The following is a 20496-nucleotide window of genomic DNA, read 5'->3' on the forward strand; positions in this document are numbered from 1 at the left end:
GGCGGTTGGCCATCTGGATGTCTCCTTTGGAGAAGTGTCTATGCGTGTCTTTTGCTCATTTCTTCACTGGATTATTTGTTTCTTGGGTGTTGAGTTTGGTAAATTCTTTACAGATTTTGGATACTAACTCTTTATCTGGTATGTCGTTTGCAAATGTCTTCTCCCATTCTGTCTTTTAGTTTTGCAGACTGTTTCCTTTGCTGTGCAGAAGCTTTTTATTTTGATGAGGTCCCAGTAGTTCATTTTTGATTTGTTTCCCTTGCCTCCAGAGACATGTTGAGTAAGAAGTTGCTGCGGCCAAGATCAAAGAGGTTTTTGCCTGCTTTCTCCTCAAGGATTCTGATGGCTTCCTGTCTTACATTTAGGTCTTTCATCCATTTTGAGTTTATTTTTGTGTCTGGTGTAAGAAAGCGGTCCAGGTTCATTCTTCTGCATGTCGCTGTCCAGTTTTCCCAGAACCACTTGCTGAAGAGACTGTCTTTATTCCATTGGATATTCTTTCCTGCTTTGTCAGAGATCAGTTGGCCATACATTTGTGGGTCCATTTCTGGGTTCTCTATTCTGTCCCATTGATCTGAGTGTCTGTTCTTCTTTTTTTTTTTTAATTTTTTTAATGTTTATATATTTTTGAGAGACAGAGATAGAGAGACAGAGATAGAGAGTGAGCTGAGGAGGGGCAGAGAAAGAGAGACACAGAATCCCAAGCAGGCTCCAGGCTCAAAGCTGTCAGCACAGAGCCCAGTGTGGGGCTGGAACTCGTGAACCACGAGATCATGACCTGAGCTGAAGTCGGACGCTTAACCGACTCGGCCACCCAGGTGCCCCTGAGCGTCTGTTCTTGTGCCAGAGCATCCAACTCTCGATTACAGCTCAGGGTCTGATCTCAAAGTTTGTGGTATCGAGCCCTCACTACATTAGCCTCCTCGCTAATAGCACTGGATTCTCTCTCCCTGTCTCTCTGCCCTTCCTCCACTCTCTCTCTTTCTCTCTCTCTCTAATAGCACTGGATTCTCTCTCCCTCTGTCTCTGTCCCCTTCCCCCATAGCGCTGGATTCTCTCTTCCTCTCTCTCTGGCCCACCTCCACTCTCTCTCTCTCTGTCTCTCTCTGTCTGTCTCTCTCAAAATAAATAAACAAAAACTTAAAAAAAAATAAACCTCGATCTTTTCCTGAAACAGAGCAAGAACTGTCCAGCTGTCTCTGTCATGGCTGTTTTCTCTATCAGAATATATGATGTTTATTTTAAAGGAGAATAATAAACATTAGTAAGAGGGAAATTTGTTATAAATAGAATATCTGGACTTCCAGTAATAGAAACTAAAGAGATGAATGTGGACCCTCCGCCCCGCACCTCCTGTGGCAAACACAGGATGAAATATAACAATATAAAGCTGGCTCAAAACAAAGAAAGGGAAATCCTCAGGTACGAGAAATAAAGAGGAAACGCAAACCAGAGTGGAAAGCTGATGCGATACGGCTCCAGACGCTGGGATATGTCAGAACTGACATACAGGGAATGTCGTGCCCATAAGGAGACAGGAAATGTGGGTTTGGGCCCCTACAAACGGGGACTTGGAGCTGAGAGTCGTGCACAAAAATTGTTCCTGACGATCGAGTACTCAGAGAGGTTATCACTCAGAGGCACACATGGACAGAACTACTAAAGGTTTTATTAGAAGTAGAAGGAAATTGAGCCCAAGAAGGAGGAGCGGAGGATCCAAAAGTAATAAGCCGAGAAATTGGTAAACATCTCACTGAGTCTGAATCAGCATAGGATGTTTTAAAAATCCTGCTAATGGGCCTATACTCTTGGAATTTAAATAATGGACAATGATAGAAGATGAGAGGGTAGTAATTATCACAAAAAAAACACTGTCAGTTGCTAATATTGTTTAAGAGGAGGAGACAAATGTTGATTGATTTAAAAACTGTTAAGGCATGTGTGCATATTCAAAAATGTAAAGATGACCTCTAAAGAAATGGTAAAACACTATAAAACTCCCAAGAGAAAATGTGATCCATCAGACAGAAAACAGAGTAAGAACAGAGACAAGCCTACAAAAGGCATGGTAAACAGAAAATGTAAATTTGGGGGGTGCCCGGGTGGCTCAACTGGTTAAGCATTGGACTGTTGATATTTGCCCACGGTTCACGGCATCGAGCCCCTCATTGGGCTCTTCACTGACATCGTGCAGCCTGCTTAGGATTCTCTCTTTCCCTCTCTCTGCCCCTCCTCTGTGCTCACTCCGGCTCACTCTCTCTCTCTCTCTCTCTCTCTCAAAATAAATAAACTTTAAAAAAAACATAAATTTTGATGGTAAGATAAAGCAAAATATATCAGTGGTCACACTGAAGGTTTGTGAGTTAAATCCCACACCTGAACCAGCTGAACAAACATAGGACCACACTGACAAAATCACAGGTAGCCTGAAGTTATAACTGGAGATTTTAATATACCTGTTGAATAAATGGATAGAGCAAATAGCCAAATTAATCTAGCACACATAGAGCAGATGTAAACAGCAGAATTAGAACTTTGATGTAGTGGACATTAATAGACCCTAGTACCAACATGCTTTTCTCTTTCTACTTCTTCTTCTTCTTTTTTTTTTAACGTTTATTTATTTTTGAGTGAGAGAGAGAGGCAGAGAGAGAGGGGGATAGAGAATCCCAAGCAAGTTCTACACGGTCAGTGTAGAGCCCAATGTGGGGCTCAAACTCATGAACCATGAGATCGTGACCTCAGCCGAAGTTGGACGCTCAACCGAGCCACCCCGTCGCCCCACCAACCTGCTTTTCATAAACACATGAAAATGTACAAAAAAACTGACGACACACTAGGCAAGAAATCAGTCTCAACAACTTACCAGAATATCAGTATCATGTAGATCCTGTTTGCTGGTTACAAAGCCCTACAATAAGAAATTGACAACAAGTCAACTTCCTCATCATTCAGAAATGTAAAAATTTTTAAATAATTCATGGGATAAAAATGTCCATACTCCCTTTCTCGGCCACCTTTGCAGTTAGGGATGGCCATGTGACCTAGTTCTGGCCAACCAGATGTAAGATTTTCCTCCCTGATGAAGAGTCTGGCACCCAGCTGGCTCAGGGTAGAGCATGTGACTCTTGATCTCTGGGTTGTGACCTCGATACCGCACTCCGTTGGGCGTAGAGAGATTACTTAAAAACAAAAATCTTAAAAACAGAGAGAGAGAGAAAGACGTCCAAGAGGCATAATCTTGCTCTAAGAAAGGGAGGAAATGAGAGGAGACTTCTGGGAAGGTAACTGACAGTGTCTACCACCCGGACCTTGACAATAAAACTGAACAGTAGTGCAAGAAGGAAACTGATAGACCAACCTCTGTTAAGAACACAGACGTGAAAAGCCCATATAAAACATTAGCAGATCAAATACCTCGGAGAAGAAGAATAATAATAATCATGATAATAATAATGAATCATGACTCGACCAGACTCTCATGTTGTTAACACCAATATGGGAATTCAGCAAGATTGCTGGGGATAAAATCCATGTACAAAATCAGCGTTATTATACAGCAGGAACAATAAGTGGAAAATGTAACTTTGACAAAATTCCATTAGAGGGGTGCCTGGGTAGCTCAATCTGTTGAGCCTCCAACTCTTGATTTTGCCTCAGGTCATGATCCCAGGGTCATGGGATCGAGCCCCACGTCGGGCTTGGCACTGAGCATGGATGGAGCCTGCTTGGGATTTTCTCTCTCTCTCTCCCCCTCTCCCCTCTCCCCTGCACTCTCTCTATCTCTTTCTCTCTCTCTCTCTCTGGAAAAAAAAAAAAAATCCATTATAATAGAAAAAGGATAGGCAAAGAAATTTAAAGGTACCCGGTAATCAATCTACAAGATATACAACATCTTTTTGGAGGGAAAAAAAAACAAAACAAAACAGTAGTGGAGGACATTTTTATCTTTTTAAAGTAGGCTCCATGCCCCCACCTGTGGCTTGAAGTCACAATCCTGTGACCAAGTGTCACACGCTCCACTGACTGAGCCAGCCACACATCCCAGTGGAGGACATTTTTAAAAACCCTAGACAGGGACACCTGGCTGGCTCAGTCAGTGGACCATGTGACTCTTGTCAGGGGTCATGAGTTCAAGCCCCACACTGGGTATAAAGCTTACAAAAACAAAACAAAACAAAACCGAAAGCACCCAAAATAACACCCTAGACAAGTGGTAATGTTCATGGATAGGAAATGCCGTATTATAAAGTTGCCATCAATTCCCAAATTATAAATTTAATACAAATCTAATTAAGATGCCAACAGGGTTGTTTCTAAAATAGAGTTTGAAAATATAATTCTAAAATTCCTAGTTGTTATAGCCTTATAATATAGAGGTTTGGTATCTAGTGGGGCAAGTCCCTTCTACTTATTCAATTTTTCCAAAATTGTTAATATGAATGTTAAGATCAGAGAACCACCAATGATGTGAAGAATGACTGAAAAAACCAAGGGCATTTAACCTGGAAAGGCCAGACTCAGGGTGTGTAATGGTGTAGGCAGGTGGGAAAAGAATTAGACATGCATATTCGATAAGACCTCCAGGGGACCAACTGGACCAAGACCAACGGGTAAGAATGCCAGGAGAAAGGTCTAGGCTCAGTTTAAGGAAGGAATCTAAGTGCGTGTGTGAGAACCCAGAAGGGCGCCTTAAGAGTCCGTTATGCTTTTGCTGGGGATGCCTGAACATGAGCGGGGCTCCCACCTACCGGACTGTCCTTGAGCAGATTTGAACATCAAATAGGTGGTTAAACTGGGCACCCTTTCAGATCCTTTTCAACCTTAATTTTCTATGCTCAAAGTAAGTGGCAGACATTATCCTGACTCACCTCCAGCATTCGTAAATGAGTAACCAATGAGACATTGGAGAAAAGTACTTTGTGTTCCCTTTGCACGAGTCTGAACTAGGTCCATCATTTTATAACATAAAAGACTCTTGGTATATTTGGAAGAGTGTGGCACATCTCTTAGGACCAGGGAGATGATGGTTTAGTAAGAGAAAAAGAAAAAATGTCTATGCGACGTACTAGAAAATAAGAATATGGATCTCTGTAATCATAAAAGAACACCAGATCCGTTACTTTGTTACACATTGGAGCCACCTTGAGTTAATCATGTCCTGCACGCACAGGTCATGGGACTGCTGTCTTGGCAAGGCTGCTTCCTAATTGAAATTCATTAAATAGGTACTTATTGGAACTTTAAACGTATAGTGAATTGTTCCTCTATTAGGATCGCTTAGTAAGTAACACGTGGCCTTTGCCTTCTGATCAAAGCAAGATCTGGGCTGACGGTGTTTAGCATTTGCGAGTCTATCCGTCCATCTTGGGAATGGTGTCAGGGAGGAAAATCTTTTGCTCAGCCCACTTAGGTTCGGTGAGCGGGGGCCTGCAAATTAAACTAAAACTGACGGATTCGTGGGAGAAAAGACATTTGTTTTATTCATGGATGTACATGGGAGCCCCCCCAAAAAACAGTCAGTTAGAGTTTGGGGCTTATATGCCATTTTACTAGGGGGCGAGCAGGGTGAGAGGGAAAGGCACTTCTGGAAGAAACAAATGGCTTTCGTGAAAAACAAACGGGACTTGAGGAGGATGGATAGGAGATATGATAGTTTTGTGACAGCGGCTGTTTATTAGCCAGTTTCTTATCTCGATGATAACTTCTCATCTCTGGTGATAGGAGTCAGTCTTCCCTGGTTGTGAACTTCCTGGGGAGGGGATTTATGACAGCTGAATTCTTTCGAGAGGCTCCGCTTTTATGCTGATAAGGGCAGTTCAGTGAAAGCATCTTCCTGCAACTGTTGATTCTCAAATATCTTCAGCTCCAAATAATTCTTACACTGCTGTGGGTGGCATCTTGGAGACCCCTTTGCCAGCCGCAGAGAAGTGGGTTCTGAGAGCTGGACTGGCATTAGCTGAGACGTCACCATGCCCACTTAATAATTTACACGCAGGAACATCTGTGTCCCGTGAACCTGCATTCATGAGCTGGCAAAGTGAGTGAATTTTCTCCCTTACATCAACCTAAATTTTTTTTTTTTTTTACGTGTATTTATTTTTGAGAGACAGGGAGAGACAGAGCCCAAGTGGGGGAGGGGCAGAGAGAGAAGGAGACCCAGGATCCGAAGCAGGCTCCAGGCTCTGAGCTGTCAGCACAAGGCCCGACGTGAAGCTTGAACTCACAAAAATCGTGACCTGAGCCGAAGTCGAACGCTCAACCGACTGAGCCACTCAGGCGCCCCTCCTTATGTCATATGGGAAGGCAAATCACGTTTAGAGATAGGTTTATCAATCTGTTCTTACTGGAGTTGCTCAGAGCCTGGGTAGTCAGAGCCTTCTCTCTGAGTCTGACCTGAGCAGAAAGGACATTTCGTGGAAGGATGTCAGTGGCCCACAGAATTGCCTGCAGGCTTGAGAACGGGCAGCTGCCTGGGCACCTGCGAGGGGCCAAGGGCAGCAGACAGACTCCATTCTGCCAGCACCACCACGACTGCCATGGATGGGTCCAAATTGTCCCTTTTTTTTCTTTCTTGCTATCACTTATTCCAAAATCCCAACACAAGCATCCCACTGAGTTTCCGATCCAGGCTCGGGCTGCCAGTGAGTGGGGAGAGGGACTTCCAGGCTGGTTTCCAAAGTGGCTGCATTTTACATTCCCTCCAGCAAATGTGTGAGGATGCCAACTTCTCCACGTAATCACTGCCACTTGCCATTGTCTGTCTTTTTGATTCTAGCCATCCTCGTGGGTGTGAAATGGTATCTCATCTTGGTTTCGATTGGCATTTCCCTCATGACTAATGACCGTTGAGAATCTCTTCTTGTGCTCATTGGCCATTTATTGGAGAAATGGCTGTTGTTGTCCTTTGCCCATTTTTAAATGGAGTCTAATGTCTTTCGAAAATGCCATCCGTCCTTTTATTGGCTTGTATCTCATCTCCCAGGGAGGGGATTCCTCGGGCCCCTCCCTACGGCGTCTGAGGCACCGCTGGGTGCACCGTTCGTCTCGGCGGTTGCCTCATGCGCTCAGAACATTACATTACTTCTCCTACGTTAGTACATTTGGTGATTGTCCTTGGGCCTCCGATCCAGTTCAGTTAACCAAATAAGTGGTATTTCTTGGCTTGGCTTCAAAAAAATCCCCGTTTCAACTGGCATCCAGGGAAAGGAGGCGAGATACTCATCAGTCTCTCCAATAGTGATTCTAAATAAAACCTGTCTCCCAGAATCAGATGCGGGTGGGTCTTTTCTCTGGTCCCTTTTCATTTTCTTTTCATCTGCAGCATCTCTCCCGTCCCTTCCCATGCAGCCCAGGAGGGGAGGGATTCAGGGATGGGGGTGGGGGGCATGGGAGAAAAGAGGGAGCCTATTTTTAGGCTTGTTTTTCAGTCATGAAGTGTCATGTTCTTCCCCACCACGGCTGCTGGATTAATTAGGCTGTGCTGGCAGCTGCCCGTCAGGGAGGGTTGCCAGCTTATAACGGTGATTCCGCCCAATGCCTGAATCGATCTAATGACCAGGACCACCTTTCTCCTGTTCCATGGCTCTGGCCTTCCAGGGTCACTCTCCCGGCCTCTGTGTGTCGCTGGGTAAGAGAGGGCCCAACTTCCCCAAGCTACGAGTCCTGTTTGGGCAAGCAAAGCCGCCCGCCGGTCACTTTGCCTACCAGCTCGTTGGTCCAGCTTGGTTGCCAAGGCTTGGCTCTTTCTCTCACGTTGCCTTTCTCTTCTCCCAGGTCTGCCAGATCTGCCAAGCAGATCGGTCTCATCTCTTAGAGCTTGCCCAGAGTAAGAGCTCAGTGCCCAGAGCTTGTGTGGCCTGGGGAGAGCCCGCTGCCCAGGCAACAGGTCGTAGAGAGATTGTCGGGGTCAAAGATTCTGACCTGCGGGCTTATTTCCTTGCCGTGTTGAAAGACTCTTTATGGTCAGTATTGAATGTTCAGAGTCAACCGTTACTCATTCAGGAGATAGCTGTTGGTGCCTGCTGTGTGCCAGGCACTGTCCTAGGTGCTGGGCATGCAGCAGGGGCAGAACGAGGATCCCTGTCCTGGGGGATCTTACCTTCTAGGTGGGAGTGACAGTGCGCAGTGGCCATAACGTATGGGAACATCAGATATTTCATTTTTTAGTGTTTATTTATTTTAAAAAATTGTTAAGTGTTTATTTACTTTTGAGAGAGAGAGAGAGACAAGAGCGTGAGTGGGGGAGAGGCAGAGAGAGAGAGAGGGAGACACAGAATCCGAAGCAGGCTCCGGGCTCTGAGCTGTCAGCCCAGAGCCCGCTGCGGGGCCAGAACCCACGGATCGTGAGATCATGACCCCAGCCAAAGTCGGACGCCCCACCGACTGAGCCACCCAGGCGCCCCTGAACGTCAAGTATTTTAGAATATTCCATCTTACATATTCTACGGAAATATATAGTCGGTGTGTAAGTATTGAATATAATATTCAATAAATGAGATTGATTAACCTACTGTATTTTGTATCTTGGAGAAGTAGAACATGTAAGCGACTTCCTCCCGGCGTGCCTTTCAGTCCATGCAATTCTTCTCCGTTCCGTCTTGGTCCTTAAGAACATGGTGCATTCTCACGTTGCCAGGATCTCTCCCTTCTGCTCCTCATTCACCTTCTCCCATGGGAACTCACAGGAACAGAATGTTGGCCTGGCTGGATCTGAAAAGAACTAGGACGTCCATCCAGTCAAACCCGTGCCACCTCGGTTCTGCCTCACTCCTGACCAATGCCACTGACATCACGTGGCCCTCTCCCTTGAGTGCTTCCCAGCGTGCTAGCCGTGTTACCGTAACGCTGTCCGAGCACAGCCTTCCAAGAACTGACACACTGGCAGACCTTTTTTCCCAGAATCCCAATGCAGACCGCTCTTAAAAAACATTTTTTTTAATGCTTACTCATTTTTGAGAGAGAGAGAGAGAGAGAGAGAGACAGAATCCAAACACAGGGAAACATAGAATCCAAAGCAGGCTCCAGGCTCTGAGCTGTCAGCGCAGAATCCGACACGGGGCTCGAACCTACGAACCGTGATCTCGTGCCCTGAGCCAAAGTCGGCCGCTTAACCAACTGAGCCACTCAGGTGCCCCCAAACTACTCTTTTAAGTAGGGAGAGCGGTGGTGGCGTGTAAGTGAAATTACGAGCAGAATTCAAAGACCGGCCAGAACAGTCATTAATCGGAGATCAGCATACGCGGAACTGGGTACCGACGATTCTTATCAAATAATTGTCAAATGCCAGGTTGGAAAGAAAAGGTGAGAACATCCCTCCTGGACCAGCGGAAAATGAGGTTCTAAAAGGTAGCTTCGTCCTTTTTAGAAGTCCCTTAAGTGGGCTTTGCTTATGTGAGCACAATCTCCGCATCGACAGTGACAGGTTTCAGGGACACTGTGAGAAACGCCTGAGCAAAGGGAACCCAGACGGGCTGTCTTTCTGCAGGGAATGTTTTAAGTCCAAAAGGTGGTTGATTCTAGTGCTGCGTATCCCGCGTAAGTCGGTGGGTAAAACAGCTCAAATAAAGATTCTGGTGCAGACCATCATAACTCTGATCCCCGTTGAGAAAATGAAATTAGACTCCATTTAGACCACATCTGGCCTAATGATGTTCAGTACCTCCTGGGGCCAAAAAAATATTCCCAAACGAGCCTAGATTGTTAAGAGAGATTAGATATCAGGGCGAGTCTGGTAATAATCTGGATTGTAAAGTGCCAGAAGCTTCTAAAGAAGGGATGGTTTGGGTTTTCAGTTCCGGAAGCTCTTGATGAAGTAAATAAACACGCTTCAGCTGAGACCAGTTCAGGTTATGCCTGCGTTTTGGGGCCTTCTTATCAGATCAGTTGTAATTTAGGGAGACCTAGGGAACAGGTGAGAAGGGTTCAGTTCAGTGGCCATATCCACTGAGGTCCAAGGCCGGGTTTCCCAGTCTCGGCACTGTTACTAATATTTGGGGCCAGAGAATTCTTTGCTGTGGGGGCTTTCCTGAGCATTGTGCATTGTAGGGTGTTGAACAGCATCCCTGGCCCCTACCCACTAGGTGCCAGCAGCATCCCTGCCCCCCCTCCCCCAACCTCTCATTTGTGACAACCAAAAATGTTTCCAGACTTGGTCAAATGCGCACCCCCCCCCCCCGGGGCGGGGTGTAGAATTCCCCCTCCGCCCCATTGAGAACCAGTGCTCTAGGGTGACGACCATACCAGTTTGCCCAGGACTGGGGAATTCTGGAATGTAGGACTTGTACAACTAAAAGCAGGACAGCCTCATGTAGACTGGGATGGGTGGGTCACCTGGGTGTGTCATTGACAGGTTCTGTGTTTCATACTGGAGTTTAAAAGTGGAAAAAAATACATAAAAGTGAAAAGCCAAGCGTTTTGAAAAGTCAGTCTTTGGGGGGCATTGACAGAGGTGTTTGGGCAACAGTATCATTCCACGTCAGCATGTTTTACGATTCTGTAAAGGCTTCAGGGTTTTGTCTGTCCGTCTGTCCTTTTCCTCCGTGCCTCTGAAGCCTGACATAGTGATACGGGCCATTGGGAGGTCTGGTCCCGGCCAGTGGATCAAGAGGACATGATTCAAACCGTGCCACCATTCCAGAAGAGAGACTCTTACATTTTTTTTTTTTTAATTGATGTTTATTTATCTTTGAGAGAGAGAAAGAGACAGAGTGCAAGAGGGGGAGGGACAGAGAGAGAGGGAAACATAGAATCCGAAACAGGCTCCAGGCTCCCAGCTGTCAGCACAGAGCCTGACACCGGGCTCGAACCCACGAACTGTGAGATCATGACCTGAGCCAGAGTTGGACACTTAACCAACTGAGCCACCCAGGCGCCCCCTCCAGAAGAGAGACTCTTGTTTGACACCTGGGAGTGAGTTTGAGTGACAGACTTCTCCTTAGAATTGGAGGCTGTGTGACAGTATACATCATGAAAGTGACAGCAGCAGTGGGGACTAATTTAATTCCATTTTCCTTTGCAGCCCTGATAAATCATTGCCACGGGGAAAAATAAATTTTACTTCCTCAGACAAAAATGATTTGAATAATGATGTGCTCTGGGGAAAGTGGGGGCTGAGAGAAAGTCTGTTAGTGGGATTAAAATATTTGAATATTGTATCATGCAACTTTCTGCCAATGCCTCCTGCCCCCGGCCCGGTAAATGGCTTGTAGTGAGAGGTTTTCCTTCCTAGACTAATTGAAGAATCCTGTAAAGTGGCATCAGCCCTCTTGGCTGAATGTTGTGGGGTTTTTTTAGGGCATCTCTTTGGAAAAGGCAGCTTTTTCCAGTGCTTCGTATCCTGGATGAGTTGGTGGATGAAACACCTGAGCTAAAGATTCTAGGGGCTGAAGTCCTGACCACGTACAAATAGGAAAGGTCTTGGCGTGGGTAGAAAATTGCTAGTGCTTTTCAGCCAGCCTCCTTCCAGGAAAGGGTTGTCGAATGGGGATGTGGTTCTTCTGGGAGGCTTTCTAAGTGACCTGGGGTCTGAGTTATGGAGGGAGGGGGCTGGGGCCCCAGAGTGCTATGCCTCAGGAGCCTAATGCGTATGGGGAGGGGTTCCACCCCCAGCGTGGACAGTGGAGAATGGGCTCTGATGCTTGTAGGGAGACCTAGGTACTTGGTCTTGGTCCGAGCTAGAGAATGCCTAGCTTTCTTTGGGGGAGATTCTACAATGCTGTTCCAGTCCATTCTGTTCCAGTCCATTAACAGCCCAGGGAAGCCACCTGCCCGTGAGTAGAAGCTGTGTCTTCCTACACCACCTGCTGACGCGCATCGCCCTGGGCTCTGGGGCAGAAAGGAGGGAGCCCCGGGGGGACTTGTGCTCGTGCCCATTAACTGCAAGCAAGCCCAGCGCGATTTTCCCACCCTGCACGTCAACCCTGGTTGCCCTGCTGCTTCCGCGACAGAAAGGATAAATCAAAGGCAAAAGCTATAAAAACCCCCGTCAGGAAGCAGCTCCTTCCTTTCAAGCAGTGTGAACGTAAGGTAAATGAGCAGTTACTGCAGACCTGATTTTATGGGAGTGAGACGTTCTGCGGGAGAGCGGCAAGAAAAATCGCGATGCGGGGCAGAAAATGCTCCTGCCCACGCCGCCCAGCCCACCGGAGAGCGGTGGCCCTCTGTCTGACACCCCCCCCCAACTTTGGGGAAGCTTTGGGTCCCCCATTTGATTTGGCCCTGATGAGCCGCCCGGAGCTTTGGGTTAGGTCCGGCTGGCCACTGAAAATACATATTTGTCTTTAAAAAAAAACAAAAAAAGGGGGTCCTGGACACTGTCAGAAATAAGAGAAACAATTCGAGAAGACATGCGAGGTGCACAGTATTTTTCTGGCTCGGGTTGTCGTTTAAACTCCATGTCCGAGAGAGGGTGGGGATTTGGGGTTCTGTTAGCTTGATGGCCCCGTTTTCTTGGAATTCACAACTGCCCCGTAGTGTTATCGTCAACATGGTGGCCTTCAGGAGCTCAGAGTCTGTGTCCTCTTGGGGTCTGATGTCCGGCTAGGCCCAGAGTCCCAGACCCTTGAGCTGGAAGCCCCAGGATGGGAAAGGAACAAAATGGGGTGGGGGCCAGGGAGGCGCCTGGTGGGCTCAGTCTGTTGAGCTTCTGACTCTTAATTTCAGCTCAGGTCATGATCTCATGGTTCATGAGTTTGAGCCCTGCATCGGGCTCTGTGCTGACCGTGCAGAGCCTGCTTGGGATTCTCTCTCTCTCTCTCTCTCTCTCTCTCTCTCTCTCTCTGCCCTTCCCTTCCAAAATAAATAAACTTAAAAAAAATTAAAACAAAATGGTAGCATCCGGAAAGACACAAAGCCCCCAGGTATAGTGCTGGGGGCGGGGGCAGGGAGGTAGAATAAAATCATGCAGACATACTTAAGCAATACAGGGTACTATATATTTAAAAATAGCATTTACAGAATTCTCTGGGCCTGTACTGCTGTAGAGTTGGCCCCTGAAGGAAAACAAAGCCAAATAAAACTAAACAAAACTCAATGAGTCTTTGGTGTACAAAAGGTCTTGAGACCTGGGCCCCTGGGTTTTCTTTAAGAATTTGTTTTCTGCTCATGGCTGCGCGGGTTCCTGCTCCAGGGAAAGGCTCCATCACTGTATCATTTCCAGTGGCTGCCTTAACAGATCCCCACACACTGGGTGGCTTCAAACAACGCAGATTTGTCCTGTCTCGATTCTGGAGGCCAGAAGTCTGAAATCAAGGTGTGGGCAGTGCTGATTGCCCATGGGGGCTCTGCGGGAGAGGCTGTTCTGTGCCTCCCTTCCAGCTTCTGGTGTCTGAGGCAGTCCATGGCTCGTGGCTACGTCCCTCCTGTCTCCAGCTTCTGTCTTCACCTGGCTTCTCCCCCTCTGTGTATACCTGTCTCTAAATCTCCCTCTCCTTTCTCTTACGAGGACACTAGTGCCTGGAGTGAGGGCCTAGCCTAGATCCAACGGGATTCCATCTTGAGATCCTTAATTACCTACAAAAGGCCAGCTTTCACCTAAGGTTAAGTTCACAGGTGCTGGCGGTTAGGACGTGGCTACATCTTTGGAGGGGACACAAGTCCCCCAACTCCAGTCACCAAGGGGCTATGTTTTGTTCTTCTTCATATCTCTAAAATCATTACTGTCTGTCGTTTTAGTTCGTTTTTAAAACATCGCCCTTGTGGATTGTTGAGCTGACACCCGGCTCTGACATTTGCCTCCATCTCCCTCCCTATTCGGTCTTAAACATCCTGTCCGACCACTTCCGCCATATGACTCCTAGGAGACCAAGGCCAGGCTGGCCACACCCTCCCAACGGCGCACCTTCTGGGCACTGAAACCTCATGTCCTTGCAGATCAGGTCAAAGAGGACAGGCTAACAATCGCATGAGGTTCCCCGTCCCCACACCCAGGCTGCCATCTGCCTCCCCACATTTTAAGAGCATATGAAGGGGCCCCTGGGTGGCTCAGTCGGTTGTGCATCCGACTTTGGCTCAGGTCCTGATCCCGTGGTTCGTGCGTTCAAGCCCTGCATGGGGCTCTCTGCTGTCAGTGTAGATCCTGCTTTGGATCCTCTGTCACCCTTGTCTCTGCCCCTCCCCCACTTGTGCGCGCGGTCTCACTCTCTCAAAGATAAAAAATAAACATTAAAAAAAAAGAGCATATGAATATGCACAGAAAATGGTGAACTATGGTGAAAACCAGAGGGATGGGGAAGAGATGACCCGTGGAGAGAAGGGCTGTCTAGGCATGCCTCCACTTTCTCTGGCAGTTTATCCAGAAAGCTGTGGGAGCACGTGAGATTCTGGACAGACTCTTTCTAATTGTCTTTTTCTTTTTTTTTTTCCTCTTAGCAAACTGCCCAGCTGGGCTAGAGCTGTTGTTCCCAAAATATTTTACGTTACAGAAAAGGCTTGGAACTATTATCCCTACACGATTACAGGTAAGTCCGTTTTACAACCGGCAGGTCACATGTAGCAAGAGAACGTAGTGCGGTAGTCAGATTTCACTGATTCGGGGTTTATTATCCAAGCAGGGACTGTGAGAGCCCCGTAGTATCTGTCTCTTCACCATTTGCCTTCGTCCTTTGAGATCAGTGCTCTTCCTAGGGGGGGCTGGTAGGAATTGAACTAAACCATTCCAGCTTGCTTCTTAAAGTGATTTTATTAAATAGCTTGTGGAGAAGGAACGTGAAAGGTTTGTTGTTGTTGTTGTTGTTTTTGTTTTTGTTTTTGTTTTAGTAATATGTCTAGAGTTTTCATGATCCCTATTTCTCCCTATTTCCTCAGTAGTCCCCAAGTAATTTGGGGATGTGGTTTGTAAATAAACAAGTTTGTTTACTTTGATTTGTTTTACAGCTTCTCCCAAAACGTTGACTATAATTTATGTCAAAGGTTCTATTGGGTCTCTCTGCCCCAACTACTTCCTCTGCAGTTGGATAATACGATAATTATAAGATCACTTTCCCTCTTACTTGGAATGGGATGATAATAAACTCTGTGTTGATTCTGAACTAGAAACTGTGCTCCCAAATTTGGAAGGTTTGGTTCCTGTCCCTCAAACACGAAAATTCAAGACCCTACTTGAATATCATAACAGGCTCTTCTTACTGGTTATAAAAGCTGTTTTTCCACTTAAAAGATTTCCTTTGTGGTTAATGAAATGCTCCACTGAAATTATTAGTCTTTAATTCTGCTTTTATAATGCCAGCTCGCTGGTTTTTAATTAGCCACAAACCTATAGGCTAATTGAACCTTGTCTTACAGTCCTTATCTGCCCAACCACAGAAGTATCATCTGTAAGAGTTTCATGAGCAAACATGGAGATATTTATGAAAATTCCGTTTTTGGAAGGTTTCTTTAACATATTTTTAATAATTATAATTCACCAGTAGTTGTTAGTTCTGTGGTTTTATAAGCCATGTGGTTGCATATAAGCATGGTCTAAATCATCATTTTGTCTCTCTTTTTTCTTTTCCCTCTTGCCCAAATGAACATCCGGGACCAGAATACACAGTAAGTGTCATTTAATCATTTTTAAATATTCAGTTTAAGAACAGTGGAGTAATTGGAACTTCCTGTGTCTTTCTCATCGTACCACGTAATAAAAAAATAGGGGAATAATTCAAATCAGAAATATTTAAATGTAGGCTATTACATAGCTGTATGTAATGCAATAACTTGCATGTTCTCATTTGTTCAAGAATATGAATGTTAATTTGAAATGCCTTGATATTCACCTTACGTAATTAACTTTTGCTTGTATTTTTAAATAGCTTGACTGCTCTACTGGTGATAGTTCAATGTAATAGAGCAGTTGCCAGAAATACAATATTAAAGTGATGATAATAGCTGTTGACAGAAGGCGGGGCTGATACCTAAAGGCTGTGATCTGATCACTTATTGGAGAACCTCGGTAACTAGAAAGACGTTCATTCAGATTATTTTCCTCTGAGCTCTGGATTGGGCAGTCTTGATGGCTTGATGAAAATCATTTGATTTCTTCCTGCCCTAAGGGCCTCTAAAATCATTACTTAGTTAGCGTTAAAAAAGGAGACCCTATAGTATCTCTGTGTCACGGCGTTTTCATTTGGATCATTTTCCTCAACAACCAACAGGTCAAGTTGTCATAATAAAAAAATGGGGGGTTGCCAGGGTGGCTCAGTCAGTTGAGCATCCAACTCTTGACCCCAGCTCAGGTCTTGATCTCAGGGTCGTGAGTTCAAGCTCCGCACTGGGCTCTCTCTGGGCGTGAAGCCTACTTAAAAAAAAAAAAAGAAAAGAAAAAAGAAAATGGTTAACTGAGCTACAATGGAGTTGAGTTTTTGGTCTTAATCAAAACAATCAGAGGAAAGAGACCTGGTGAGAGGGAAGTGGAGGAAAATGATTCATTGTGTCCTTGGCAAGAGCACAGTGCTTTGCACATAATGAATGCTCAATAAATAGTTATTGAATGGCAGAAGGAAGGTGAAGACAGATGGATCATCTCCTCAGGCAGAGGAGAAGGGTCACTGGCTTTGGAGTCAGGTAGGCCTGAGTGTCCTCTGGCTCTGGCTTTGCCACCTTCCTGCCCAAAGTTCTTAAGCAAGTGACCCCAGTTGCCAGTTCTTTAAATTTACATGACTCTATGAGTATATTCTCCCCTGTCCTTTGCAAAATGAAGAAAATAGTATCCAAAGTTGTTCACAAAATTAAATTTATTCCACTTAAAGTTTCCTTTAGGAGAATAAATTACATCCCTTATTCTTGGGTATTACAATGTCTTTCCTTGGGCCACCTGGGTGGCTCAGTCGCTTGAGCATCTGACTCTTGATCTCAGCTCAGGTCTTCAGAGTCGTGAGTTCAAGTGCAGCATTGGGCTCCATGCTGGGTGTAAAGCCTATTTAAAAAAACTTAGATAGGGGCGCCTGGGTGGCTCAGTCGGTTGAGCGTCCGACTTCAGCTCAGGTCACAATGTCGCGGTCTGTGAGTTCGAGCCCCGCGTTGGGCTCTGGGCTGACAGCTCAGAGCCTGGAGCCTGCCTCCGATTCTGTGTCTCCCTCTCTCTCTGCCCCTCCCCTGTTCATGCTCTGTCTCTCTCTGTCTCAAAAGTAAATAAATGTTAAAAAAAAATTAAAAAACATTTAGATAAAAAAAATTTTAGATAAAAAAATTTAGATAAAAAGATAATAAAATATATTTCCTTTTACGAAACGATAGGAATATATGTAGCATTTCTTCCCTAATGTCTGTAAAAAGGCAATTCTTTGGCAAAATACAAATATTACATTTTAGAAGTAAGCAGCTTAACTTCTCTGAACCAGTTTCTTCATCTCTAAAATTGGACTAAACCCTCTTCCATAGAGCCATTAATAGAAGGATTCAGTGATTTAACATGGGGATCAGAAGACTTTTTTTTTTTTTAATGATTTTATGTATTTTTGAGAGAGAGCACGTGTGGGGGAGGTTCACAGAGAGAGGAGGACCAAGGATCTACAGCAGGCTCTGTGCTGTCAGCACAGAGCCCAACGCGAGGCTCGAACTCACAAACTGTGAGATCATGACCTGAGCCCAAGTTGGACGCTCAACCGACTGAGCCACCCAGGCGCCCCTAGAAGACGTTTTCTGTAAAGGGTCATATAGTAAATATTTTCTGCTTTGCGGGCCAGCTTCCGTCACTGTGAAGGCAGCCATGGACAATATGTGAAAGATGTTGGCCTGGTTGAATTTCCTCGGACAGCAGGCCCCGTTGGGTCCCAGGCTATAGTTTGCCAACCCCTGGTGTATAGAATGGTTAGCACGTTGCCTGTACATAGCAGGCAATTAAATGGTTCCCCACCAACACTATCCCCAGTTCCATGGCTGCTAGCAACTGAACCGCCTCTAAGAGGAATGCTTGGGTATCTTTTGAGTCTTGCTTCTGTTAACAGTTGTGCAAGTTACCTCCCTCTAAACCTCCATTTCATCATCTGTAAGCGGGGAAAATGTAGTAACTATCTCATAAGGGCGATACGAAGATGATATTAAATAATCTAACGTGAAATCTTAGCCCAGTCTTTGGTGCCTGGCGAATGCTCGATAAATGTTCAATGCTAGAAGCTGCCATCATTACAATGGAAGTCCTATGGGCGAATAAATGGGAATACATCTTGGTGCCCTTCAATGCTGACTGGGCTCCAATTCTTAGACCGGATGGGGCTAATTGTCTAGGATATTATTTGATTTTATTAGTATCTGATGTTATCCTTTTTCCTGCTTCTCCGAAAGCTCGTACATGGACTTTTCACTTGAAATGTGATCAGTAGTTACAGGGACAAAAGAATTCATGTCCCTATAACTATGCAAAGGCAGTTATTTGCTCAGCGAGCTTTAGAATTAGGTCACCTTGACTTGACCCAAAACTCATGGCACTTATTCCCCCAGAAGCCAATGACCATACCATGAAATGTGGGGGTGATTCATGGAGAAATGAAGTCTGAAAAATGCTTGACATCACGTTCAGTTTTTAAGAATATACATTATAGGACTTTGGTTCTGAAAACAGGATGCATCAGAATGAAGACCACAGCTCCTGACAAAGCCATTCCCATGGGGACGCACCTCCTCGGGCAGCCCTCCTATGAAAAGCTTTCTGGCCAGCCCCCATTACCGTGGACTCGGTCTCCTGTGCTGACCTCTGCACAGGCCACGGCGGATTTCTCAGGGGTCGTGGCCTTTCCTTCTGTCTAGCTTCTGCCCCACGGGACTCCTGTAGGTCTTTTTTTTTTTTTAATGTTTATTTATTTTTGAGGGAGAGAGAGACAGACAAAGCACGAGCAGGGGAGGGGCAGAGAGAGAGGGGAGACACAGAATCTGAAGCAGGCTCCAGGCTCCGAGCAGTCAGCACAGAGCCCTGACACGGGGTTTGAACTCATGAACCGCGAGATCATGACCTGAGCTGAAGTCGAACACTTAACTGACTGAGCCCCCAGGTGCCCCAGCTGTAGTTCTGATCACACAGCTCAGACTTTCAAAGGAGCATGTTATTTTATTTCTATTTGAGAAAACTTTTGGGATAAAACATAAAGAAGTTAGTTATAGTTGTATAGGCTCATACTCACCCCCTTCTGTTTGACTCGATGTATTGCTTGATCTTTTCTAGGGCCCTTATTTTTTTTTTTTTTTGTCAGTTTCCCCCTAACGGTACCCCCAATCCTTGGGGTAGTTGATTAGGCCTGCTGAAACAAAGTACCACAAAATAACAGAAATGCATCTTCTCATGGTTCTGGAAGCTTAGAAGTCTGAATCAGTGGTTGGCTGGGCCATGCTCCCTCTGATGCCGTATAGGGGCAGAATTCTTTGCCTCTTTCCAGGTTCTGATGGCCTCAGGTGTTCCTTGACTTGTGGCTGCATAACTACAGTCTCTGCCTCTGTCTTCACATGGCATCTTCTCCCTGTGTGTGTCTGTGCCTTCACCTGGTGTCCTCCTTCCTGTGTCTCCTCTTATCGGTTCACCAGTCCTGAGGTGACTGGGTGGCCTAGTCAGTTGAGCGTCCGACTTCAGCCCAGGTCATGATCTCATGGTTCGTGGGTTCGAGCCCCACATTGGCAGAACCTGTTTGGGATTCTCTGTCTCCTTATCTCTCTGCCCCTCCCCTCCTCTCAAAAATAAACAAACATTAAAAAAAAAAAAAGAGGGAGAGACCAGTCCTGTTGGATTAAGGACCTGCCCTACTTCATCTTATTATAAATAATTCCATCTGCAGCAGCCTTAAATCCAAATCAGATTACATTCTGAGGAACCCGGGTTAGGACTTAAGCACATATCTGGATCGTGGGGCGGTAGGGTGGGCAGGGATGCGCGCGCGCGCGCGCACACACACACACACACACACACACACACACAATTCAACCCATAACACCATCTTTCAGTTTTAGATCAACAATCATTTATTAAACACCGACAGTGTATAGAACATCATGCTAGTAGGTTCCATTGAGTAGCTGCTGTCCTTTGGGGAGCCACAATCTTGTGGGGGAGAGGCTAGACATTCCAATGGCAGCCATCAGCAAGGCACAGGGTTTTCTGGAGGCAAAATGGGACAGGCCATCGTTCAGCCCAGAGGGCAGGCTGACACCAGACCTGCCCACTGAGCTGGATGAGCTCTGAGTGAGGCTGATGGCAGAAATTCAGACCAGAGGGCAGAATGCATGGCACTGGGCCATCCAGGCAGACAAGCAGGTGCAAGGAGCAAAGGTGAAAAGAAGAGCCTTGGTCTCTGGACCGGGGCCCGGAGCTTGGTGTACAGGTGACACGGCCATCTTTCACAGGGGACTTGATCGTGAGATACGGGAGTGATAAAGTCGCCAGCTTTAGCAAGTAAAAATACAGAATGTCCTGTTGAATTTGACTTTTCAGATTAATGGCATATCGTTTTTAGTACTTCTCAAGTATTGCATGGAATATACTTCTACTGAAAGATTGCTCATCTTCTATTTTTTTTCTGGCAACCCTATGGGAGG

General features: G+C 45.9%; 1 protein-coding gene across 8 annotated transcripts in view; it reads left to right on the forward strand.

The window, feature by feature from the left end:
• Window positions 1-20496, forward strand: part of PITPNC1 (phosphatidylinositol transfer protein cytoplasmic 1) — a 267954-nt gene that overhangs the window by 138450 nt on the left and 109008 nt on the right. For all 8 annotated transcript variants that reach the window (XM_053892263.1, XM_053892267.1, XM_053892271.1 and 5 more), the window contains one exon: window positions 14371-14467. In XM_053892263.1, the coding sequence (XP_053748238.1) occupies window positions 14371-14467 (97 nt within the window). The remainder of the gene's footprint in view (window positions 1-14370; window positions 14468-20496) is intronic.

This window comes from Panthera pardus, unplaced genomic scaffold, assembly GCF_024362965.1.
Source record: "Panthera pardus isolate Hobbes unplaced genomic scaffold, ASM2436296v1 HiC_scaffold_3, whole genome shotgun sequence".
Lineage (NCBI taxonomy): Eukaryota > Metazoa > Chordata > Mammalia > Carnivora > Felidae > Panthera > Panthera pardus.